This window comes from Branchiostoma floridae, chromosome 5 (assembly GCF_000003815.2).
Source record: "Branchiostoma floridae strain S238N-H82 chromosome 5, Bfl_VNyyK, whole genome shotgun sequence".
NCBI lineage: Eukaryota > Metazoa > Chordata > Leptocardii > Amphioxiformes > Branchiostomatidae > Branchiostoma > Branchiostoma floridae.
This window is the reverse complement of record NC_049983.1, coordinates 11,773,895-11,794,940: the sequence shown is the minus strand read 5'-3', so window position 1 is coordinate 11,794,940 and position 21,046 is coordinate 11,773,895. Positions and strand designations below refer to the sequence as shown.

Below are 21,046 nucleotides of genomic sequence, written 5' to 3'. Positions count from 1 at the left end.
AGCTGGAAAATGTGAGTGAAAATTTGCCTCTAAATGGTGACTATATGTATCAGGTATATCAGTCCTGCATTTTTCTTCTTCTCAAAATTGGTCTGAATTGTACATAGCATGACTTGTGTGAATGTGCCAGTGAAGTGTGCATTTGTACTACCCTCTAAAGTTAACTAATCTGTAGTACTGTGTACCAGTCAAGATCGTATAGAAGACTTTATATTTTTCTACCTGTGCATTGACCTACAGTTATGATTTTGAATTGTAATATATTTATTGTATTGACTGAAAATTTTTATAGTGTGGAAACTATTGTGTGTAAATTGTATTTGGTTGAAATGAATGAAGGAGTGAATTGTGGTGTGATGTTGCATTTGAAGACTGCTTTGTGATAATAAACTTGTAATATACTGTTGCTTTGGTACTGTTACCTTTTGCTACAATTAAACCACATTATAGCTTGCTGCTTTGTTATAGGATTCAGCTTTGAAGACTAGTCTGTCACATATGTATGTATGTGTACATGTGCATGTGTGACCAGTGAATAATTCATATACACACCACCAAGGTGTTTCAATCTTCATAAGGGCTTGACTGACAACCACAAAAAAAAATAGAATTGGTTCTTATTGTGTTGACAAAGTAATATATGTACCTTCATATGTGAAACATGTAGCTTGCATGCCCTGATCATTGCAACACTTCTCAATAGTAAGATAGAGTACAATAGACTTTTATTCAGTGTAATAGTGAATATACCACAAGATTATACAGAGTTAGCAATTATTATGGTATTGGTAACAGTCATTGATTCCTGATAGTCATGCAGCATATTTAATTTCTCACCATGATATAAAATTTGTGTTCCACATGGTAATTAATCACACCTTTGATTCATAACCTCATCTATTATTTTTTTTAAAAACGTAATTCCATAAAATTGGTAATCATTATAAACATGTACATATAAATGATTCTTGAATCTGTATACTGATGAATACACACTATCATCCTTTTGCAATTGGAACAATATATACACACACATCACCAACTCCTTGCAAAGCAAGTCACGACATTTTACACCAACATTGGACTACAAACATACAAAGACTAACCCTTTACATTACATTTTGTATAAGATTATTAAAATCACTGCAGTTAGGATAAAAATACATATACAAATAATTAGCTGTAATTTTAGTGTAGATGCTAACAATACATACATCTTTAACATATTCTGCTTTTGTTGTAGCGAAATCTAAACAAAACACAAGTCTGAATTTTCTCATTGTCAGACATGATAAAATAAGACAAACCATCTGGATAAAGTTGCAACAAGAAAGGCACTTAAGCAAGTTTCCAAGTAAAAGTATTGCAGAAATAAGTGCCAGCAAGGAGAGCTTGTACAGTCTGCCAGGGTCATGGAAAAAAAGTATTTTTTCAAAGTCTACTGCTTTCTCTTTTGCACTTTCACACGTATTGAATTATTCAATGTGTCAATCTTGGAATGTCAATAGTATGGCCTGGCCTCCAATGGTCAGTCACATTTCTGAAAGTTCTTTTTATTCCAGAATTCAAAGCTGCATGCTCTACAAATAGAATATGTCTCCAAAGTAAGGACACCTGAAGTGTCCTTGGGAGATCCGTAACAATGTTTCTTAGTCTAATAATCTCACTATCATTTTACAGCTCAAATCTAGGATACTGCAAAAAATCAGCTGTTGCTGCATATATCCTTTCTAGCTTTAAAAGCATAAAGTTAGAATCTCAATTCCTAGTTTACAGCATTTTTGCCACAAAGGACATTTCATACTGCCTTTACATTTAGATAAACAGCTGCAGAGAGAGTGCACAAAGAACAATATACCCAGTACCAACAATACAACAAGTCATGGAAAGTTTACAAAAGTGGCACACATGGAACCATAAAAAATCGCTGAAAAGTGTGCTGCATGTGTGACGTTTAGTTTGTACATCCCAGCATGTTGACAAATCCCCCAAGTCTTAATCTACAGTAGAGATTACGATCATGGGTAACCAATCTCCTGAAGTCGTTGCTAGTGCATCACCTGTATGATTGTGACACAATTGCGATGGGGCGAACATGTGGCTGTACGATTCCGGTGTTCAGGACAGTCCGGTGAACAGTGTTTGATTTCTTCTTCCCGTTCATGCCCCTCCCCTCGTGGAAGTGCGGGTGATGGGGATTGTTCAGATGGTGGCGCCGGTGGAGGTGGTGTCCCGTGGCATCCCGGTGGAAACCGATCCTCACGGAGTCGCTCTGGATGGGGAGGGCGTTAATACTGATGACGGAGTTCTTGGGGACCATTTTGGGCTGAAGGTCAATGCCCTGCATTGCCAGGGGGAGGGGCATGATGGGAACGTCCCTGGGGACCGGGAACAAGACGTTCTCCTTGTTTGGTACAGCTGATGTTTTTCTGCTGCTAACCCCCCCGCAGGAGACGCACGTGAGGCCCATCCCTGGGGTGGCCTGTGGCGGCACATCGGAGGTGACCTCACCTGTGGCTGAGGACAAAAGGCAAAGGTTAAAAGGGTCACAAACTTTGTACATCTATTACTATCATAATGATACATGCCTAATAAAGTTACCTACCAATGCATGGACTCAAAGGACAGCAGGCATCTGACAATTATCATCCAAAGAAAGAAAATAAAATCTACGAATTGATCAACAGTACTGTACATCAAGTTCTTTATAGTGAAAGGGAAACGTGAGTGCTACACTCGATAGTACATTGTAGTCTTGAAGAAGTAACATACCTGTTTCCTCCTGTTCCACATTACTGAAGTCTGAACCCTCCACACGGTTCAGTGGCATGCTCTGTCTGTTGGGAGACCTGTTGTTGTACAGTCTGATGGCTGGCACGGCTGTTTTCCTACTGGACTGGATGAGTGCACTTTTTGCCTTGGCTCTGTGATACCCTTGAGGTAGAGGAGGGCCACCATTTTTCCCAGGCTCTACTACATTTGAGTCCTTACTATTTCCCTGTGATGAGTATGTGATTTTCGGAGGAGGATTTGATTGCTGTGAAGAATTTCCAGCTGCAGCTCTACTTGAACCATTTTGTGAAGAGTTTACAGTAGAGTTTGTTTTGTTTGTTGGAGGGTTGTTGGAGTTTCCTGAGTCATTGCTACTTGTCCCATTGTTGTTGGCCTGTGACTGGTTGGCCTGTGACTGGTTGGCCTGTGACTGCCGTCTTTCTACAGGTCTATGGATGGCCTGCCCCTCAACGGACAGGCTGATGCCAATGTAAGGTGGAATGTGGATTGTGCTCTGTTGAAACACAGAAAAGTGAAACACATTATTGTACTTTATAAGATGCTACATACCTTTTTTGAACAGGAGACAAATATTTCAAACTAAATGTTACAAGTCTGCTATGAAATTAGGTGAGCAAATGTTAAAGGCAAAATTTCACATTGAACCTCTATGGTTTTCACTTTAATCCATTACAAACCTTACCTGTTTGAATGCCAATTCAAACCTCCCTGTGTCACAATTTTTGTCTGATCTTCTGTCCAGAACAACTGCAAAGGGAAAAGAAACCATTTGTAAAATTTAACCACAGAGCTAACAAGGAATTTGTGTTAGTTGAAGGCAACTGAGTTGAGGTTACATTTTGAAACTTTCAAAAGCAATATTTTTCTTCCAAAACTTATGAAAGAAAGCTACACAGAAAGCTATGCAAATATGAGCAGCAATGATGGTTAACATCTAGAGTTACTGACCTTTCATGGTATCTTCCAGCACAGAGGCACACATCTCTGCTGTGATGGTGGTGGAGGGGGACATACAGGGGCTGGAGTTGATCTCAATCAGCCACGGGTTCAGGTCTGTATCTAACATGAAGTCTGCTCCATACAGCTCAAAAGAACCCTGTGATAGGCAAAAACATTTAGATTTGTGACATTACAAACCAGGTACAGATTCTGTGACATACTGTAATGCTAAAAATCATAGAACAGAACACCACATCACCTAGGTTACCTTTCCACTAGATAGCAATCACAATGACCAACACTGGATTTGTGCATCCCTTGATCTCATAATTCAATATGATGTAAAAGTGTGATGTAAAAGACAACAAAACACACACATTGAGAGATCCATCAAATCTTCGTCACTCAACAGTGGCTGAGCGGTCTCTGCCTCTAGTTGAAAGGGAGTGTAAATTTGTTTAAGGAAACCTGTCTCATGGATATCCAAGTAGAATCATATACAATGTAAGCTGCAAGTATACAGATGAAGTTAAGCCTACATGTACCTTTCTGCCCTCGATCATATCTTGAGAAGCTTCCATTGCATAGATGACAGCCTGCTTCATTCCTGAATACACTAAGGACTCCCACATATGGCCATTGCCATCAGATCTAAAGACACATAAAAAAGAAGACACTTAGTTTTGTTATTGGACCCATATTTTTGTAAATGAATATATTTTCCTATGATGCACAATGGCTATCAGGTATCCTAAAGTCTTCTGTGTCTTAATGGTTGTAATCCAAGACAAGTCTGACCTAAGGTACTCCTTGAAGGTCTTGCTGTGCCACATGAGGTTGGCTGGGATGTTACTTGACCGAGGGCTATTGTAGTTCTTTTGCACTGAGTTGTTCGACAAGTGGATGGCTCTGAAAGAAACAAAAGAACAGTAAGTGCATTGTTATTATAGTCAGAAATGCATCTTCTAATCATAACTTTCTAACTTCTTACTCTTGATAATACACACAAAAATGCTGGAATTCAGTGCCACTATAGTACTGAAGTAAAGCATATAAGGAGGACAACTTGATACTGCTACTCTAGTTGGTGGCATTAATCTAAAACCAGATTTTTCTACCAATGTAAACAGCCGTTTTTCCCACAAAAAAACATGTGACCACAGTTATTGGGACACTTACTCATGGAAGTTCTCCAGGGAGAATTCCTGTGAACAGAATCTCAGGTAGCTGTCCTTATAGAACCAGATAGTCAGGGGGTTCCAGTCAGTCACAAGGAACCACTGCCGGATGTCAAACTTGGTGTTGTGAATCAGCAATGGGTCCTGCAATAAAGTACATGTAATAAAGTTTTAGAATCTATACATATATAATTGTACCTAAGTGTATATAATTTTATGTAAATAAAAACATGAAATATGCAAAAATCATTGATAGCAATGAAAAATTACCCTGCATGTATATCAATTTACCACAAAACATATTAATGTGTCTTATATGTAGAGATATATTTTGACATACCTCAATGTATTTCTGCACAACCCACTTCCCCTCCTTCTTCACTACTGTACTTTCCACCAGCTTGCAGATGTCCTCAAGTTTGTTCATCACTTTAATTTCTAAAAAAAGGAAAATCAAAAGATATATCAAATTGAATGCTTTAACCTGTATTCAGAGAGAGAATATGTCAACTGAAATACAGACTGCATCATCTTTGTTTTTGACAAATGAAACAAAACATACTAAACGATGCTGCAGGCTTTATGTTCACAAAATCATCAGTGAACTGTAAATTTGCATCATGCTGATCAATGAGTTGTATGACAGTTTAGAATAGAAGCTGGTAACTGGATCCGGCAGGTGACCAGATTCGGCAGGGGATCAGAGGGGATCACTTGTGTCTGTTGTCACTGTACAGAGATGAAATTATGATGGGTGCAGGAAGCTTGTAGGAAAACCAACCCACCTCTGCCCCTGGACTTGGCCCCAGGTTTGACAATCCACATGTTGGTGGTGCCGTCGATCTGACACTGTGGCCACGCCTCCTTGAACTGCTCCAGTGTGTCGATGCACCGATCAATGTCCACATCACTGTCTGTACTCAGGGTGCCACAATCACTGCAGAAAGGGAGACAGAAATGTTAAAAGAAGTAATTGGAGTAAATACCATGGATTTCATTATACTAGTTGCATACAAAGTCCATGAATTGAATCTTGAATGAAAAAATCTGCTACTATAAAACATACAAGACCAACTTACTGAACCAAAGTGTAGTACTGCTGGATAAAGGTATTCCATGTATCGTCAGGTAGGTTAGGAGGAAAGTGCTGTATGTGGAAAATGAATATTATTAAATCACTTGCTCTTATCATAAGGGAGTTCTATGTAAAATCATACAATTCTAAACAGGAAAATCGATTGCCACCACTGTGACAGAAGTGTATTTTTACCATTTGTGTAGTTATATATGATTTAGTTCAAATATAATATATAAAGAGAAAACATATGGTTACGAGAAAGAGAAGATAAAACCTACCTCCTTGCCATCTTCAATGTCATCATGCTCCAGACAGCTCAAGAAACTGTCCAGGATAGTCAGGGATGTCTGCACAACTTGTGTTGGTACAACTCCCCCTTTCTTTTGTTTTCTACCTGTTACTGTTAAAAGAAACATACATTACTTAGATCACAAATATATATTCTACAGTTGCCTGAGTAACAATGGAACTGAAAGAATCATGTTCTACAATTTTCTACCTGTTACTGTTAAAAGAAACACATTACATACATCACAAATACATCTTCCATAGATGCATATTAAGTAACAATGGAACTGAAAAATCATGTTCTACAATATCATAAACTTCCACAACATAAATACAACTGCTACTACAATGCAATGCCTTCTAGGTTGAATAAGGTTAAAACCATTTAAATCTTGCACTGTGCGAAAGGGTGTCATTTCCGGACGTTTCTATGTTTGTATACATCCGGATCGGGACCGTTTCTTGATATATCCGGACAATATCCGGACGAAATCTGACATGACTCCCCTGCGTTTTCGGAAAATTTCAGGAGTCCGGAACGGGACCATTTAATTCCTGCCTCATATCCGGATTTCCAGTAATGGAACGTTTTCGGACTCTTTGGAGACAAACCACGTTCCGAATATTTCGTATATATCCGGATAATTTCAGAAGTCCGGAACGGGACCAAATAATTACGTCCATATCCGGATTTCCAGTAATGGAACGTGTTCGGACTCTTTGGATACAAATCACGTTCCGAATATTTCGTATTAATCCGGATAATTTCAGGAGTCAAGAATGGGACCATATAATCATGTCGCATATCCGGATTTCAAGTAATGGAACGTTCTAGGACTCTTTGGAGACAAAACACGTTCCGAATATTTCATACTGTAAATGCAGAAATATTCGCGGTGGATTAATATTCGCGGTTTTCGCGGCGGCCGCTTCACCGCGAAATTAAATCCACCGCGAATATTTCGTCTGCTGGCGCCGCCTAAGGTGCCCCTTTTCCACTCCATGTACATACTACTACTGTCTTTGTCACTGTATAATGAAATGTTTGACATACTTACTACGGTGAAGTCTTGACTGAAGACACGCATGTAATTTTTTTCATACGACCAACTGTATTACAGTACTGTACAGTATGTTCACCATGATACAAAGGTCGTACTACTGTATACTATTACGTATTGAGAGGGTAGATACGATTAGATCAGTAACAGTGGCTCACGCAAGAACAAGTCAAAAGCATGGAAACTGTTCTATCCGTCTGTATAGGACCCTTACCGGGTAACCAGCAAGTGTTTTCCGACTGGCGGTTTGTAGAGGCGCCGGGTTTTACACGGCAGTTCGTGACTACAGTGCAGTGCTGAAAATGCATTGAATTTCGCGGGATGGCGCTACCGCGAAATTAAATCCACCGCGAAATGTCCATTTTGCCGCTACCGCGAAATTAAATCCCCGCGAAATTAAATGCATTTACAGTATTTTCTGAGCGCGTTCGGGGCTATTACGCCCCGGAAAGGTTGCATAAACTTAAGATATACTGAAACATCATAGGAACAATACAACACATTCCAGTAACTTTACGATCATGCTAAATACCTAATATTTAACGTTTCCTGTCCGTTTTAACCCCGAAAATGCTAACTCGGTAAGGCTACATTTTGTGAAAGCTTTTCAAAGACTTTCCTGTATAAATCAGATGACACAAGTATCACAACAAATACATTATGTGGAGGAACAGATCATGTTAACGTCAAGGGGCAAATCAATATGCATTTGTCTCTTAGTCTTACCAAGGAAGTTTTAGCTCACTACAACCTCATTGGTCTTCACAAAAAGTGAAGCTCGAGTGAAGCCAAAGTTAAACAGTTCACTGTCAGATCCAATAATATCAAGCCCAAGTCAATAACATCATAACAAAACTGATCAGTTTAAATGTACAATATCAAATGTACAGTATCCGACACAAGTCTAACGTTATAAACCATACAATCAATATTCGTAGGATAAAAATGTCATTACGAAATCAGTACGACAGTCCACTTTCAAGTCCTCTATAAGTCCGTATCTTGTTGACTGTGGAATCATCGTCCGGGGCGCCCTCTTCTGCGTCTTTGGACGATCATTGGCGACGGAAGATGCTCTGGCAAGACCCCGCAATATCGACGGCACGTCTCGAGGACAGTCCGCTCCATTGCATAGTCCAGGCACCGTCCGTCTTCAGTTCTGGCAGGAAACAACGGCACCGGGCACAGACTGTCGTAAGTGTTACCAGGAGGTAGGCCTCGGTCGTCGGCATGGCAGGACAGGCGATTGGGAAACAGAGGCTCAGCGGCTGGAATGGAAAAAAAAAACGGCTAGTAACTGCCCCGAACCCCTGAACGGTACATGTAAAATTATTCAAACAACACGGCCATAAAAATCACAGCAGGACAAGACGGGGACAAAGGCAGGAATCTGGAGTCGGCTATCATCAAAGGGCGCGGGCCACACAGATGGCACAGATAAGGACCCCCTGAGAACGAATGGAATTTTATATGCACACAATCACATTGGTCCTAGTGAGGAGATTACAGTTTCTCCTTGGTTCTATTAAAGATTTAGCCAGCCAAAACAACAGGACAGCAAAGTTTAGAAGCAGCCGTTACGGCACATACAGCACAAAATAATATGAGAATTTAACTAACTATGGAACGGGCAATTTGTAGACAAGCCGGGGATGACACGCGGGGGTTCCAACTGAAAGAGAAGTGATCTATCATACAACAATCTTTACAAAAAGATCACACTACTAATTATTCAATACACAAAACACTAGGAAGGGATAACAGACATTGCTGACAGACATATACGGAACTAAGAACGGTAACTGCTATGTATATACAATATATGTACTAGAGAGCTACACTACTCACTTCTTGGCCCGGTAGCGGCTAGCGGCAGCGGCAACTGGGATTCAAATCTAGTTTCAAACCTAACTGCTGTCACCAGCTGGTCTACTATTGGTCTAGTCAAGTCATGTGACTTCCTAATATAGTCTTGTTACCTAAGGACTCCTCCAGATGGTTCCAAGCAAGTTAGTGTCATCCGTCATGCCTGTTTCACGGAAACACATGGCATTGTGCATTATTTTTTGTGAATAAATGCATCATGTACTTACCAGTTTCAAAGTTGTACACAGCAGCAAACGCTGCGGCGCGGTGTAGGCTGTTATCTGCAACGACTGCCCCAGTAGGCGCACCGTTGACATGCCAACGTACTGGTCTGCTCGGCACTTTGCACAGCTTGCATAACCGCTTTACGAGTAAAGTTGCCTCGTGATATTGTCCGGATATGGACCATTCCCTCACAGCAACGCTGGTATTCAATATCATGAGTGACTTTTTGTCATGATATTGTCCGGATATGGACCTATCCCAAACTGCACCGCTGGTGTGGAGTGTTTTGACTGAACTTTTTCAAGATATTGTCCGGATATGGACCTATCCCAAACTGCACCGCTGGGGTGGACTGTTTTGACTGAACTTTGTTCAAGATATTGTCCGGATATGGACCTATCCCAAACTGCACCGCTGGGGTGGAGTGTTTTGACTTAACTTTGTTCAAGATATTGTCCGGATATGGACCTATCCCAAACTGCACCGCTGGGGTGGAGTGTTTTGACTGAACTTTGTTCAAGATATTGTCCGGATATGGACCTATCCCAAACTGCACCGCTGGGGTGGAGTGTTTTGACTGAACTTTGTTCAAGATATTGTCCGGATATGGACCTATCCCAAACTGCACCGCTGGGGTGGAGTGTTTTGACTGAACTTTGTTCAAGATGTTGTCCGGATATGGACCTATCCCAAACTGCACCGCTGGGGTGGAGTGTTTTGACTGAACTTTGTTCAAGATATTGTCCGGATATGGACCTATCCCAAACTGCACCGCTGGGGTGGAGTGTTTTGACTTAACTTTGTTCAAGATATTGTCCGGATATGGACCTATCCCAAACTGCACCGCTGGGGTGGAGTGTTTTGACTGAACTTTGTTCAAGATATTGTCCGGATATGGACCTATCCCAAACTGCACCGCTGGGGTGGAGTGTTTTGACTGAACTTTGTTCAAGATATTGTCCGGATATGGACCTATCCCAAACTGCACCGCTGGGGTGGAGTGTTTTGACTGAACTTTGTTCAAGATGTTGTCCGGATATGGACCTATCCCAAACTGCACCGCTGGGGTGGAGTGTTTTGACTGAACTTTGTTCAAGATATTGTCCGGATATGGACCTATCCCAAACTGCACCGCTGGGGTGGAGTGTTTTGACTGAACTTTGTTCAAGATATTGCCCGGATATGCAAAGAAACAATAATACTTGACTCATAATTGTTACCATCGCAAAGATTGCTTTCTGTGTCATTTGATTGTAAATGTCGATGTCAGTATATTTGCTTATTGTCAGTATATGGAAGCTTAAGCTTCAATTACCAGAAAATTAAGGAGTAAACATACATTGACATCGGGCATACTCGTTGTAGAATAATATACAGAAGCAAAAACGTTAATGACGTGTATTTGACAAGATAGGAAACCTTTTTAAGGATACCCAACAAAACAATCTCAGATTCATGTATGACAAGAAAAGTAATTTGTTAACCATTAAGTTGTCCGAAAACTGATCTCTGGAATGTTTCTGTTTTGGACATCTGTCGTAAATGGAACGGAATATGAATTCGGAAGGAGCGAAAATTTCGGCAAAAAAATGCAGTCTTATTTGTTCAGATGCGCAATAAAACAATCACCGATTCACAATTCACGTATAGAATACCTTTATCGGTAACGGTCAGAATATGCTAACTTCGAATCTGTCCTAAAACTAATCCATGGAATATCTGTCGCGGATATGTCTCGTAAATGGAAAGAAAAGAAAATAGTATGAATTCGAAAACATGAAACGTCCCTGACACGTATTCGGAAGAACGGGAAATTCTATCCGTCCGGGCATGTGCTGAAACATTTCATGACTCATGATATTCTGAGACATAATGAATTGAAAATGTCATCTGACAATGGCCCAGAAATAATGCACATCATGCTTCGTGCAAACTCCTAATTTGTCCGGGTATTCCTTATCGAAATATATGGACCTTGGATATGTAAAGAATGTAGAACATATCACGTATTCGGAGGCAAGAAACGTCAATGGCGCGTATCTTGAAAAGCAGGAAAGTCTTATTTGTCCGGATACATAACAAGACAATTCCTGACTCATGATATTTCCAGATATGGGAAATATTGAACATCGTGCCCGGACACAGTCCGAATATTTAGCATGTCCAAAAATATGTCAACTCCGACTTTGTCCGGAAATCACACCCTTTCGCACAGTGTTGGTTAATATCAGATCATCATGTAATGCAGACAAACCTCTGGGACTGCAGGTAGTAGTTGTGTTGGTTTTCTGACTGCTGGTACTGCGGGGGGTGTCCATGTCTGACGGTACATTCTCCTCATCCTCACCCTCCTGCTCCTCCTCCCCTTCATCCTCCTCATCTGATTGGCTGGGGGTGTCCACCTCAGGTCGGAGCTGTTGGAGTGTCACCTTCAGCACACTGGCTGCTGCCGTCAGTCTGTAGTCATCTGGGTTGGAAGGAAAAAATCATAATAATTATTGTGTATTTTTCTTATTTTTCTTCTTTTTCTTCTTTATACATGCTTAAGCTCATTAGGCTGAGGACTGCAAGCACAGTATGTAAGACGTACACAAGTCTGTAAGTTTTGGATCCACTCACACCGCACCATCGCACATGTGAGGTTCTTTAACGGCCGTAGCCGAAACTAGGTACTCATTCTCACCTGAGTAAAGTGAGGAAATACGTGTAAAGTGCCTTTCCCAAGGGCACAAGATTGGTGACATGGCAGCCAGATTCAAACTCAAGACCTCTCGGTCCCAAGGCAAATGTGCTGCTGCTGCGCCACACGGTCTCTTTTTTACCATTCTCTTAAAGTGGTTTGAATTCTTCATCCCTTTCCAAACATCAGGTGAAAGATTTTCAAATTTCTGAGGACGTACTTACCAATAAAATCAAACTTTTCTTCATCAACACTTAGACGGTAGCAGCGAGGGTAGAACCAGTTGGCATCTGTGTCTTCGTACCAGGGTAGCTGCCGTAGGTTCATTAATAGCCCCACCTGAAAATAAAATAAATCATATTCAAAACCAAAAGCTTTTGAATGCTACTAAAACCACTATTTTTGTCTGGTCATTAAACAACTTCAAACAACTCAAAGCGAAACTCACATACTGGTATCTACTTCAAGCACTTGGGATATCCCAAAGTACCTCAAGTCAAAATGTAAGACTTGATATATATCTTAGATTATATGACATCAAAATGTAGACAAGACCTTAGTAGTGAAGTTGGCTTTTGTATAATGGTTGTAGATCTGGTCCTTCCTCAACATCCTGCTGTCAAACGTGTTGGCCCGGCAAGTCCAGATGAAGGAGGGGTTTGCATTCCTCAACATCCGTGACTGGAACAGAAAACAACTATGGTCACTAATGAGAAAGTACAAAACAATATGGTGGGTCTTGAAGTGTTCCGTTTCCTTTCTTTCTAATGGGAGAAGGGCTGTTTTAAGTTTGAAGAATTTGTTAACATTTTTCATAGTATCAAAGACTGCCAAACTGAAAATGTTTTCATCCAAAACACTCCCATTTTGTGTAATTGCCTCATCTTTAGGATCCCAGGAAGAAACGAAATTGAAAAGAATTTTAGAAAGTTCTTGTATGTTGGAGAAGAGCATAGCCTAGACATAGCAAGGCTGGCAATGTGTTAGATAGCCTTTGACGTATATGAATAGAAAGAATATTTGAGAAGATGTTTGCATATGAGGAAAATACAAAATTGAAATAGCAACATAAATGTAACTTATGCTGCAAGAAAATCTACTGTTAGAAACATGCAAAACAAATGATTACTAGAGTTAACACACATATGCTTTACAATGAGCAAACGCAAACAAATATGAAAGTGCTTAATGCTTTTAAGTTAGCATATATTCAAGTTAGCATAGTGCAACAGATAGTAAAGCATGCATTACTCCAGTCCAGAAAACATGCTCCCCTATGCAAAACTCTTGCACCCTTATATTTTTCATGCAAGAACAAGTTCTTCATAGAAGTGCCATTTTCAGGACCGGTATTATCCTTTGTGTTTTTACCATACTTACAACACACGTGCCACCTCTTCATGCAACATTAAAGAATAGCAAAAGAAAAAAAAGACAACACACGTACCACGAGCATCTCTTGATTACCCACCATGATGCCATACACATTGTCAGTGTCACCATCACCGCTGTCTGCCTCCGTCGTGCTATCCTGACAAACCGCATCACAGACACCGTCATCGTCACTGTCACTGCTGTTTCCATTGTCTGTGGTAAGAGGGTAGTCATCTCTTCAGTAACAGTCACTTCATGGAAGTGCAAGTCACTTTATAAGCACCAGTTATTGTACAAAAATGATAAGGGCTGAAAGAGTTAGAACGATTGCTGTCCATAGTGCTGAATTTTCTGTTGTTTTCCGTTCAATGGTAAAGAATAACAAATGTTACAATGGCTAACAATGCTGATCAGAAAGTCTTTTCCAATACCATAAGCACATTGAAAAGGAAGCAGATAACATACTATGGAAACTGATATGGGATTTCACACCAAGATTTAGGAGCACAGTTAAAAGTTATTGTAAACATCTTACCATTATCATCATCACTATCCTCCTCTTTGCTGGAGCGTTCCCTTTTTTTCACTTCAGGTTTGATAAAGCGCTCCACCCAGCCTCTTTCTCGCAGAGCCTTCCTTACAAATGGGTAGGGACCATGAATGGTAAAGACTCTTTTCATCTGTGGAAAAACAAAACATACAATATTCCGGATATCAATAATGCATGTTTAAAAACTACCAGTTATTCATATATTGTGCGGGAATATCTAAATAAGCTTGATGAAAATACCAATTTTGTAGATAATAAAATCCACAGTTATGTTTCTGGATACATTTTAAGACCCAAAGACGATTCTCAAATTTTGCAAAAACCAATATCTGCTGTTTCACTGTGAATCAAACAACTCTGTACTGTAGCTAGAAATCTCAGTTTGGTAGAAGTAACCACCTACCCTCATAGCCCTTTCTGCTGCAAGCTTTGCATTTTTGACCCGTGTCACATTGGCGTAGATTTTTGCTGTGTTAACCCTGCGCCGGGGAGAGGTTGACGTTGCGGTGGTGGGAGGTAGTGTTTGCGAACGTTGGTGTGAGGGAGGGGCTGTGGCTGGTGGGTTGCTGATATCTGCAAAATCACAGTCACCAGTGAGAGTCATAAAGAGAACAATGAAGCAGTGACATTCTAGAACATGTTTTGTGTCTCCATGTCATTGTTGTGTTCAAAACACATAAACATGCATAGGTTTTGTGTCTGGTTCTGTTGTTTATTTTTCATGCCACAGTGTTGAATTGGCTGTCTGTATGACAGTCACATACCAGTGCCGAAGACCACATTCATGCAATACCATGCAAAAACACATTTAAGGTTATCAACAAACCAGAGTGAGAATGATGCGCAAGATGGAAAGTTTTTATTTTAAACTGAAACACTGTGAAGCATGCGTTCTAGAATGGGTTGGACAAAAAAATAGTACTCCATTTTCAACCATGTTAATAGTCTGTATTATCCAGTACAAAATTGACCTTTTTAATTGAATGAGCAATCGTCATTGGATTGTAACTGAAATATAACTTTTCAACTCTCTCTGAGTTTTTCACCTGAGACCTTCCCCCTTCAAACACTATATTGACGCAACAGAACACCACAACCCTCACCTTACATTGAGCACCAATACCCATGTAACACCTGACAAAGGTGAACAAAGATGCCATCACCAATGTAAGATTATACAAAACAATAACCTGGGAGGCCAGGCAGATATTTGGGAGGCAACGTTTTCCTTCTGGAACCATGTAGCCCTATATGTCACAAACATAGACACAGTTACAAGTTGTTACCATGGCACAAACAAAACGTGCAACGTTCATGTAACCTGGAGTGTCGAGCGATTGAATTAAATAGCCCTAATCCAATAATTTCTTCAGAAATTTTCCTCCAACTATTATTGTCCACAAGGTTAATTCATCTGAATCAATGAAGTTGGCAACATATTTTTTATCAATAGGATATAACGTATCAAACTAATACTTGAAACATTGAAATATTCAATAACAAATAAAACAAACTGCAAGTTAGTGCATTTTAGAGTCATCAATGCAAACAATTTCTTTTGGGAATTTTATTTGCCAAACACTACATGAAGCTATTGCTTTTATCTCTACATCAACAGCAAATAAACAAATTAAAGAATTACATAGTTTATCACAACAATCAAGTACTAGTATCTAATATATTCTGTGGTCAATCTCACCGTTAGATGACGCACCGAGCGAAGAGACCGGGTGTGATTTGCTGACTTCTCCGCCTCTCGTTGGTCGCTTACGAGGGGTCAGGCCACTGTCTGAACCTGGGTCAAAGGGGAACGGTCATGTCAATATGATGAAACAAAAGGCAAAATTTGATACTAATATTGCAGGAAAAAACTAGTAATATTGAATATAATACTAGGTTGTAGATTCAACAGCAAGGTAATTAGCTTCATAGATTGATTAAGAATATTCTAATCAAACATTTGGAGGATTGACAACATCCTACTCTTAAATGAATTCATTCACATTTCCTTTACTTGGATTTTCTAGCAAAACTACAAGATTTTACCACCTTTTTTACAGAAACTCCCTTTAGCAAGAGTGGTCTGTCCCTCATACATTGTGTATGGTACTGTAATTGCAGGTTGTTTAAACTGGAGTAGTTTGGAAATGTCATGCTGGTACATCTGATCCCATGATGACTCAGCCTGCTATCAGGAGCCATGCATGCATGACCAGCGGTGTTTTCAAAACAGCCCAGGCACAGGGTCTTACCCCTGCAGATGTCTGAGGATTACATTTTTGTATTATGCCAACTTAGACGGTCCATTTTCACTACACCTGTACTGTCACAGACACTTTTGTGATGTATATATCATTCACTGGCTTCTTCAAAACAAAATGTTTAACATTAGACTATGATCTACAAAGCTGAGAGAATTTTCAATTTCGTTTCTAAAAAAAAAAAAGAAGTTACCGGTAACCCATAAAAAATAAAACTTATCCCCAAATATTTATTGATGAATAACAAACTTGCTGTTGTTGCCTTGTAATAATGATCATAACTGCATAAGCAGTAACCAACATTGGCAAAATAACTGACATTTAGTAATAATTCCAATTTTTAAACATGATTGTTAAAATATAACTTGGCAGAAGCTATTCAACGCTTATAGTAGCAAGCTCCAGGCAACCCAAAAATGCACCAGAGCTGCCCCACCCTCACAAGATCAACAATGGTTCACCCCATTTGGAACTCACCCCCATCAGAAGATGAGTCCTGTTGCCCCCCTTCCTCTCCGCTGGTGTTGCCAGGAAGGGATGGTAGGTTGGCTTTGGCCTCCCCCAGCAACTATAAAGAATAACATCAAATCAAATTCATTCTCACTTATCCTTTGTATAAGAAGCTTTAACTGCCTGCAGCCACGAGAAGCCCAGCATTCATGGAATTTGTCGGCTTTTCAAAGGTACAATACACTTCACAGTCTTCAACACACCATTAATACAAAAAAAGAGCTTTAAAGACTTAGCCTTTCCCTTTTTGCTGTACGCACAGGTGTTTTCTACCTGGATATCTAATATGGTACGTTCCCCTTGACATTTCAATACTTTCATTGTCCAAGATAATTGAGACAAATTGACATGTGCTGCTTGGGCAAACTTTGGTTGTTATGGAAGTGGAAACGTCACAAATAATAAATCACCTTTAATCACCCTGTCAAAATGACCTCGGACACGGGCATTTAATCCCTATGTACGCAAAGCCTTTTGTGAGTATACTGATTCACATAACGCTATCACAACTTTGTGGCTTTTTTAATCAACATCGTAAACTGTACATAAACTTGGCATTACAATTGACGAAACATGTTACTTAAGTCAGGAATAAAGAAGAAAAACAATTGGGAATATCGGCATTTAAGATGTCGCTCCTACTGTCCCTGGTGCATATCACCTGGTGTGTTGTTGCTAAGACAATGATTGATATTATTTGAAATCAGTGTTTCCTTAAATTATTCAGAAAACATATTTATTATGCTTTTCCCAGAGCGTGATCTAACCCCAGCTACATGATAGCGGTAATAACAAGAGTGCTGCCACGACAAATCATGCATAAATGCATGGCGCACCTTTTGATGGCGTAATCTCTTGGGTCGGGACTGCATCGGTTCTTTGAACGACGGGAGCTGCCCCTTCTCCAGCTGCGAGGAAGCGACAACAGTAACACGTCAAATCCAATTAGTTGGAACACGGCCACTCGACTGAGATGGATGTGGTAGGACTAATAACATCAGATCTCAGATTTGCTAAATCCTCAAGGGTAAAACTGCTCTCTAACATGACTGAATACCAAACAATCCTGTTATTTCAAGGTGGAAATATGCATGTTTTTACATGCTACAGTCCTGTCAAATAAAGACGTCATGGAATGAATAAAACAAGTCATTTGCTCGACATATTCTATACATGGCAGCAACGGCATAATTGTTTACATGGTAGTAACGACATAAATGTATGCAAGTCTACATAATTTTATTGAGATTTATGTACAATATTTTCAAATTCAAAACATACAATGAGCAAATCCTATCAAAATTCACCCTATTAAAGGTGGGGATAACACATACTCTTACTCAAAAATCAAAATGCTTTTTTTCATTCAAGCACTTTGCCCCACCTATATGAAAAAATGGTTGTTAGTGTTACACGAGGTTGTGTTTCAAGCCATCATTTTCAAAGGGTTCATTTAGCTAACCCATTTTCAGACCTTTAAGGCGTGCAAATATTTTCCTTCAGTCACCTTTATAAAACATAATTACCCTTGGAAGCCAACCTATTTTTCTAGCTGGAAATGCATAATCTTACCTACCTGTGCAATGTAAAATGACAAGAATATGGTCTCCCTGTCACAGTCGCAATGAATATGAATTCAGGCCTTATCATCTTTGAATTACCATAGGGAAGATCTCTCTTTTTTTAAATTGTGTGGCTTGGATTACAAGAAAATAACATCATCAAGATAATTTCTAATATCATCAAAAGTGAATAAAGAACTATCTTTTTATTGAAATTAAGCCGCTTTTTGCATATTCATGGAATCCTGATGCAGCCTAGGTAAATTTCAATGAGGTTCCCCAAACAGAAATAGTGACCTCAGTATGCTAATTCCAATGCAACATTTCCCTTGTCTAAACAATATGAAAATCCCCTTTCTTACCATCGAAGTCATAGAAGCAAGTGAGAAATTTGGTATTACGTCGCTTAAATGCTGAAACCAATATTCATGTTACACACAGTTCAAGGTGAAGTAATTCTATTGGAATGGTAGAGTGATTTGATTGAGACGTCTAGCCGGGCGAAAGTGACAACACTTTAAGAGCAGCTTATCATGCCTTCTGGCTGACCTAAATTCTAAATCCTCTGATTGTGAATACATCAGGCCTTAGCTAATGCTGCCCTCAAGCAAACAGGGGGACTGGAAAGACTGGTAGTAAAAAAACAAAAAGGAATTTAGAAACGATTTTCCACAATTCTGTTGCTACATGGCCTGTAGTATTAGTAGGCACCACTTTCCCCTTTTGCATTTGCAAAACTAAACAGATTATACAATTCCAAAGGGAGACAGAATCACGCCCTAATGTAATTATAATAATTACATGGCCAATTTTTTTCTATAACCAGCGTATATCACATTCCAAATCAAACGGAGAGATTTCTAAATCAGCTTTTGAGTAAACCACATTGAATAATGAATGGGTATGTTTAGATTTATAAACGTTACTTTAGCCTTGAACCGTCATATTGAGACTTACCAATTTTCGTTGTCTCTCCAAATGCATCTGTTGCCGCGCCATAAAGGTGGTGCCGAGGTTCTGCGCGATTCTCCGACTGCTGGAGCTAACTCTGGGCTGGAAGGTGAACATGTACTCCTCCTCGGACGTCTGCTTGACCGTAGATGAAGCCACGTTCCCCTGTCTCTCCCGTTCGCGCGCTAATCTCATGCTCGTGGCGTTCAGTCTGGGAGCGAAGGTCAGCTCGCTCTCGAAACTATACCTCTGAAAAGTCTTGATGGGCCCTGGTGGCTTAGACGGAGGCGCGTCTTGAGGCAGAGACGTACTACCTGAGGCCTGAAGAATCCCGTTGTCATCTTTAATTTCCTTTTGCTGGGATTGCTGTTCTTGTTGTTGTTGTTGTTTCTGTCTTTCCTCGGCCATCATGGTCTCCATGCGACTAACTGCGAGTCTCTCCCGCGCTCTCTTCTGCTCCGCGAGAACCTTGCTCGCCTCATTAATCTTAGGAGAAAACGTGAAGTGAAACTGTTCATCCTCCGTCATGGCTGTAAGGCCGTTTTGTCCCTGGAAGACTGCATATTACTGCTGCATTGCGCGAAGCAAATCTTTTCTCAAGTTCTGTGACTAACCTACTATGGCCGCCATATTGTTCTCTGTGGTTGCTAGGAACGTGGCGGGGTCGCTATGGACGCTATGCAAATGAGGGTCACACACACCCCCTCGGTCCCTTTGTTCCAGGTAACACCTTTGACACCTGAGCCAAGAAACACAACACAGCTCACTTCAAGAGCAGATTCTTCAGTTCTCAAAACACTTCGACCCAAAACGACCTGGGACAAAAACTCGGGTGCCTTTCCTGTCTTGTTTGTCAAGTTTTAGGCCTCCCGGAGTTTGGAACATACTGCTTTCTGGGTAACATACTTCAACATTGATCGGCCCGGGTGCTTTGTCAACTGCGGTTTACTCAGTCGAAAATATTGGCACACTTGAGTCAAAGTAAATACACGGTCAACAACAGCCATGTATTTGTTGAAACTCCAGTCCTCCTCAGAAGAAAAAGGTCTTGTAATGTTTTCGCTGGACGAAATAATTCATCAGACTAGGGTGTGGTATTGAAATTTCTCATATACTATATAGGCGTGAGCGCCAAGGAACTAATGTATAGCTTTGAAACTAATGTATTTCAATTGAATTTATCAGCCGTATCTGTAGTAAAACTTCAGAGTACACAGCCACCAGCGTTTCAGTGACTTTCCCAAAGCGAATAAACACAGACACCAAATAAACATACGGTGAACACTTGACATACATGAAGGTAATAAAACGACTGTTTATGAGGCTTATAAACCAACACTATTGAGGAAAATACACACCCGTGTGTCTTCTTGATATATAGAACTTTATTGCTCGACATTTGTACATGGTACAAAGTATGGCAATGACTGTTACACAAAGTACAAAATAGGTGTAGAGAATAAGACTTGATATCCTAATTAACGTATCAAGAAGGGCTGACACATTAGTCTTTGAAATAGTGTTACAATCGAGTTGGGCTATACATGAGATTCATTACTCTTTCTAATAGCAAAGCAGTCTTTGATATATTTGCCTATCCTTGCATAATGGGAGTCGTGGCATCCAAAGATATATACAAATCTGTCTGTAGCATCGAGTCTCTTGAAATCTGCTGTACTGTATTCGAGAAATGTAAATAGCTCATTACGTAAAATAGCGTATCTAGAGCA

At 40.1% G+C, this 21,046-nt stretch overlaps 1 protein-coding gene across 3 annotated transcripts; it reads right to left on the bottom strand.

Moving 5' to 3' along the window:
* Positions 1–703: 703 nt before the first annotated feature.
* On the bottom strand, positions 704–20,150 carry LOC118415439 (tubulin monoglycylase TTLL3-like). Of its 3 annotated transcripts, none has more exons than XM_035820069.1 (22): positions 19,323–20,150; positions 17,640–17,711; positions 16,771–16,861; positions 15,732–15,827; positions 15,223–15,279; positions 14,436–14,605; positions 14,018–14,162; positions 13,580–13,695; positions 12,664–12,789; positions 12,333–12,447; positions 11,683–11,895; positions 6,267–6,388; positions 5,990–6,057; positions 5,696–5,847; positions 5,251–5,348; positions 4,912–5,054; positions 4,531–4,641; positions 4,278–4,383; positions 3,742–3,889; positions 3,476–3,540; positions 2,773–3,286; positions 704–2,517 (listed from the first exon to the last, which is right to left on the bottom strand). In XM_035820069.1, the coding sequence occupies exons 1-22, from the start codon at positions 19,842–19,844 to the stop codon at positions 2,057–2,059; spliced, it is 3,711 nt and encodes a 1,236-aa protein (XP_035675962.1). In that variant the 5' UTR covers positions 19,845–20,150; the 3' UTR covers positions 704–2,056. The 3 variants fall into 3 exon arrangements, with proteins under 3 accessions (XP_035675962.1, XP_035675961.1, XP_035675963.1); XM_035820068.1 differs by having other exon boundaries at positions 13,556–13,695; positions 19,323–20,147; XM_035820070.1 differs by lacking the exon at positions 15,223–15,279 and having other exon boundaries at positions 13,556–13,695; positions 19,323–20,144.
* Positions 20,151–21,046: the final 896 nt, after the last annotated feature.

Bases quoted from the DNA above. Each gene is read 5' to 3' on its own strand.
- LOC118415439 (XM_035820068.1), bottom strand. From the start codon at position 19,844: ATGACGGAGGATGAACAGTTTCACTTCACGTTTTCTCCTAAGATTAAT. The intron at 14,163-14,435 runs GTAGGTGGTTAC...GTTTTTCCACAG, and splicing joins CAGCAGAAAGGGCTATGAGG to ATGAAAAGAGTCTTTACCAT. The intron at 3,890-4,277 runs GTACATGTAGGC...TGCCTATCACAG, and splicing joins ATATGATCGAGGGCAGAAAG to GGTTCTTTTGAGCTGTATGG.